This window comes from Mastomys coucha, unplaced genomic scaffold, assembly GCF_008632895.1.
Source record: "Mastomys coucha isolate ucsf_1 unplaced genomic scaffold, UCSF_Mcou_1 pScaffold14, whole genome shotgun sequence".
In the NCBI taxonomy this organism is placed as follows: Eukaryota; Metazoa; Chordata; class Mammalia; order Rodentia; family Muridae; genus Mastomys; species Mastomys coucha.
Genome location: NW_022196896.1, coordinates 51662554 through 51665765, shown reverse-complemented (window position 1 = coordinate 51665765; position 3212 = coordinate 51662554). Strand labels below are relative to the sequence as shown.

The following is a 3212-nucleotide window of genomic DNA, read 5'->3' as shown; positions in this document are numbered from 1 at the left end:
CTGTAATGCTTATCATCATACCAGGCACTGAGCAGACGTTTCTAAATCCAATAGGATATGGGTGGGTGTTTTCCTTATACTGGTATCGTGGTGTTGCTGGAGAAGTACCCACGGAGACTGAGAAGTGAGTACATGATAATAGCGAACATCACTGGAGGAATTAGAGTAGATAATCCATTTACAAGCACCAGCGAAGTGCAGTTATGCGGTCTGATGGGGCTACCCAGTGCCCCAAATGGCAAATTAAAGAGTTACTGTGTGGTGGGGAGTCTTGAGGGGAAAATGAGGATACATAGCAGAACAATTCTAGCGAGAACCTGTCAAGACAGAGATTGCATTGAAGGGTATAATGGCAATTCGGGTTGCTGGATGTGTGTATATTGTGTGTGTGTACTCCAAAATTATCCAGAAATCCACACACAACTGTGGCTGTGCACACTTGACGAGTAAAGCAGAAAGACATGGTGGCAGGAAGGGGGGAAATAGACCTAAAGGGTGTACCATCCCGCTGTTCTGAACCCTGTAGGTGCTCGAAAAGCATCAATGATGAGGATGATTAATGCAACCCATGGGAAAATAAGGCTGGGGAGGATGACATGGACCAGGACCTGGGAGAGGGAGGATGACTCAGGGTAAGGGGTACCTTGGGAAAGATCAGTGAAGTATGCACGTCGGCGAGCGTGGGGCGGGGGGAACGGCCGGGGCACGCGTGGCTCGGACCCGGGGAGTGGGTGGGTGGTGCCCGTGGGCGGAGCGGCTCCGGGACTGAGTAGCTGGCAGCTTATGTCTGCAAGAGCAGCAGCATCACCCGGGAGCGAAGCTCCGAGACTCCGCCTAACTGACACCCAAACTCTCCCTCTCCCTCCCGCAGCCCCAAACTGGAGGCAGCGGAGCCCGCGAGCGAGCAGCGTCGGGCGGCCCTGGCCCGGCCCCGCCCCCGGCCCGCCAGCCCAGCCTGCGCCCGGCCGCGCTCGGGAGCTCAGCGCCAGCCCTCGCCCCTTCGCCGTGCCTCCGCTTGCCCGCCCCCGCCGGCCGAGGCTGGGCTGCGGGAGGCGGCCGGGCGGCCCCGAGCCTCGCCAGGGCGACCCAAACAAAGGCAGCATCCGGGCTCGGCGGGAGGCAGAGCATCATGAGAGACTGGGTCCTCGCTGTCCCCGGCTCCGCTGCTGCTGCTGCCGCTGCCGCCGCCGCCGCCGCCGGGAGGGCTTCGCTGTGAGCGTGGAAAGCAGGGGCGCAGCTGCGGGGCGTGAATTCGAAAGGTGAGAGCCAGAGCCAGCGAGCCGAGGGGGCGGGCAGGCCACGAAAAAATGTCCTCGGCCGTGGGGCCCCGAGGTCCTCGCCCACCCACGGTGCCTCCCCCTATGCAAGAGCTGCCCGACCTGAGCCACCTGACCGAGGAGGAGAGGAACATTATCATGGCAGTGATGGACCGGCAGAAGGAAGAGGAGGAAAAAGAAGAGGCCATGCTCAAGTAAGCACCCCCCCAACCCCCCAGGGCGCGCCATCCATCCCTCGGTGGTGCCTCCATCCGTCCATTCACCACTCACTCACCAGGTCCTCTTGGTTGAGTGTGGGGGAGGGGCTGGCGAGGGTGAAGGGGTGAGGGCAAAGGTGCCCACCTTGGGGCTAGGGGGCCCCTCCCCAGGATTGAGCAGGGTAGAAGTCTGGGAGTCCAGTGGAAGGAGAGGGTCCTACAAAACCAAAAACCTAGGACCCCAGGAAGATGGCTTAAGACAGGAGTGCCCGGGAGGACTAGGTAGACAGGAAGACCAGCTTGGGGTGAGATATGCAAAGCCAAGTGAAGCTGATCCCACCCAATGGTAGAGCTCAGGTCTGAGGGCAGATTAGGGACCAGGGGACGAGTGGAAAAAAAGGGTGGAGGTAGAGATGGTGAGGGCAGCTCCTCCTTGGAGTTGTTGAGCAGATCTGAGTTACAACAGTGGAGGGTGCTGGTATTTATATAATAAAAAAGCTTATTTTTAGTGTTTGTTTTGGTGCTCATTCATTTTACGATGCAAAGGTTGGGTCCTTTTTTGGGCAGTTGCCATCTTTGGTAACCTGCCTTCTCAGCTTCCCTTTAACCTTTTATACTGAGTCGTCTACACAGAAAAACTGTATGAAGACACATGCGATTTTCTTACCCCCATGCCATGCCAGTACATGCCAGTACAAAGTTTTTTGATAATGACAGCAGCTGAATGGTAACTCTGGCCTGAAATAAAATAGGGGTTCCTCATTATTGCCTTCTGAGAGACCTCTGGGGCCTTCCCATTTCCCAAAGGAAGCCGTCAGGGATTAAATATCTACACATCTCCTGTTTACAGAACCCATCCACCCTTTAGGAGACCGGTGCCTGGTGCCCCCATTTTCCTGTGCATGAGGAGGGGATGGGGGGTTGACTATTGGCAGTGCAGGAGTCTGTGATATTGTGCTCCCGTTTGGTTCAGAACTGCTTGCAAGGATTTCCATACAAGCTGGGCTTGGCTTCTTAGCCTCGCCCATGAAGTGCAGTTAAAGGGGATTTCAACTCTGTCTTCCCTTGGGAGGGCTTCATACATTCAGTAAAGTTTTCCTCTCTGGGGTGGTGGAATGTAGATTCCCCTGACTGGTACTAATGCTTTGGTATCCTCTGCTTATGCAGAAGGTGGATTTGGGGCAAGCAATTGACATGAACAGCCAAAGGGAACCTGTTGCATCTAGAGTTAGCTGACTGCAGGGAAGTCTAGAGAGGGAGCAGGGAGTGATACCAGGGCACAGGGCACACCCATCATGGCCTTTCTCAAACTCCCTAGAATGGCCTACTGAAGGGAAGGTGTTGTCTGGGAAGGCACCTGCTTTTCTTCAGTGCAGCTGAGCCTCACAGGAGAGCAATAGGGAAAGCTGCAACCCCAGACTGTGGGTCCCCCAAGCAAAAGCAACTGCTGTAGAGTAGGGAGGGCTATACTGAGGGAGTGATGTGGGTGTCAGGCCACAGCAAACTAGTAGGGAGTCAGTGATTCCTCCTCTTTCATTATAGACTCAGGGAAACTAAAAGGCTGTTAACTTAGAAGGCCAGAGCTGGCCTGGCTCTATAAGAGCAGCAGGTTTCTGATTTCCCTGCTCCTTCTCATTCAAAATAACCAAATACTTTAAGCCTGCCAGCTTGAGGGAGGCAGAACCCTCTTTAATCTGCTTCCTGTCCCTAGTGGAAGAATGGCATCCCCCCCCCCCCC

General features: G+C 55.3%; 2 protein-coding genes across 32 annotated transcripts in view; both read left to right on the top strand.

Moving 5' to 3' along the window:
* The first annotated feature begins 597 nt into the window (after positions 1–597).
* On the top strand, positions 598–1288 carry LOC116088241 (translation initiation factor IF-2-like). The gene is made up of 2 exons (XM_031367037.1): positions 598–632; positions 872–1288. The coding sequence occupies exons 1-2, from the start codon at positions 623–625 to the stop codon at positions 1261–1263; spliced, it is 402 nt and encodes a 133-aa protein (XP_031222897.1). The 5' UTR covers positions 598–622; the 3' UTR covers positions 1264–1288.
* Rims1 (regulating synaptic membrane exocytosis 1) overlaps positions 1007–3212 on the top strand; it is a 501635-nt gene continuing 499429 nt past the window's right edge. For 8 of the 31 annotated variants that reach the window (XM_031367016.1, XM_031367015.1, XM_031367006.1 and 5 more), the window contains exon 1: positions 1012–1471. In XM_031367016.1, the coding sequence (XP_031222876.1) occupies positions 1308–1471 (164 nt within the window). In that variant the 5' untranslated portion in view covers positions 1012–1307. Of the gene's footprint in view, positions 1472–3212 lie in introns of all 31 variants that reach the window. The other 23 variants (XM_031367004.1, XM_031367033.1, XM_031367032.1 and 20 more) reach the window with 8 other exon arrangements.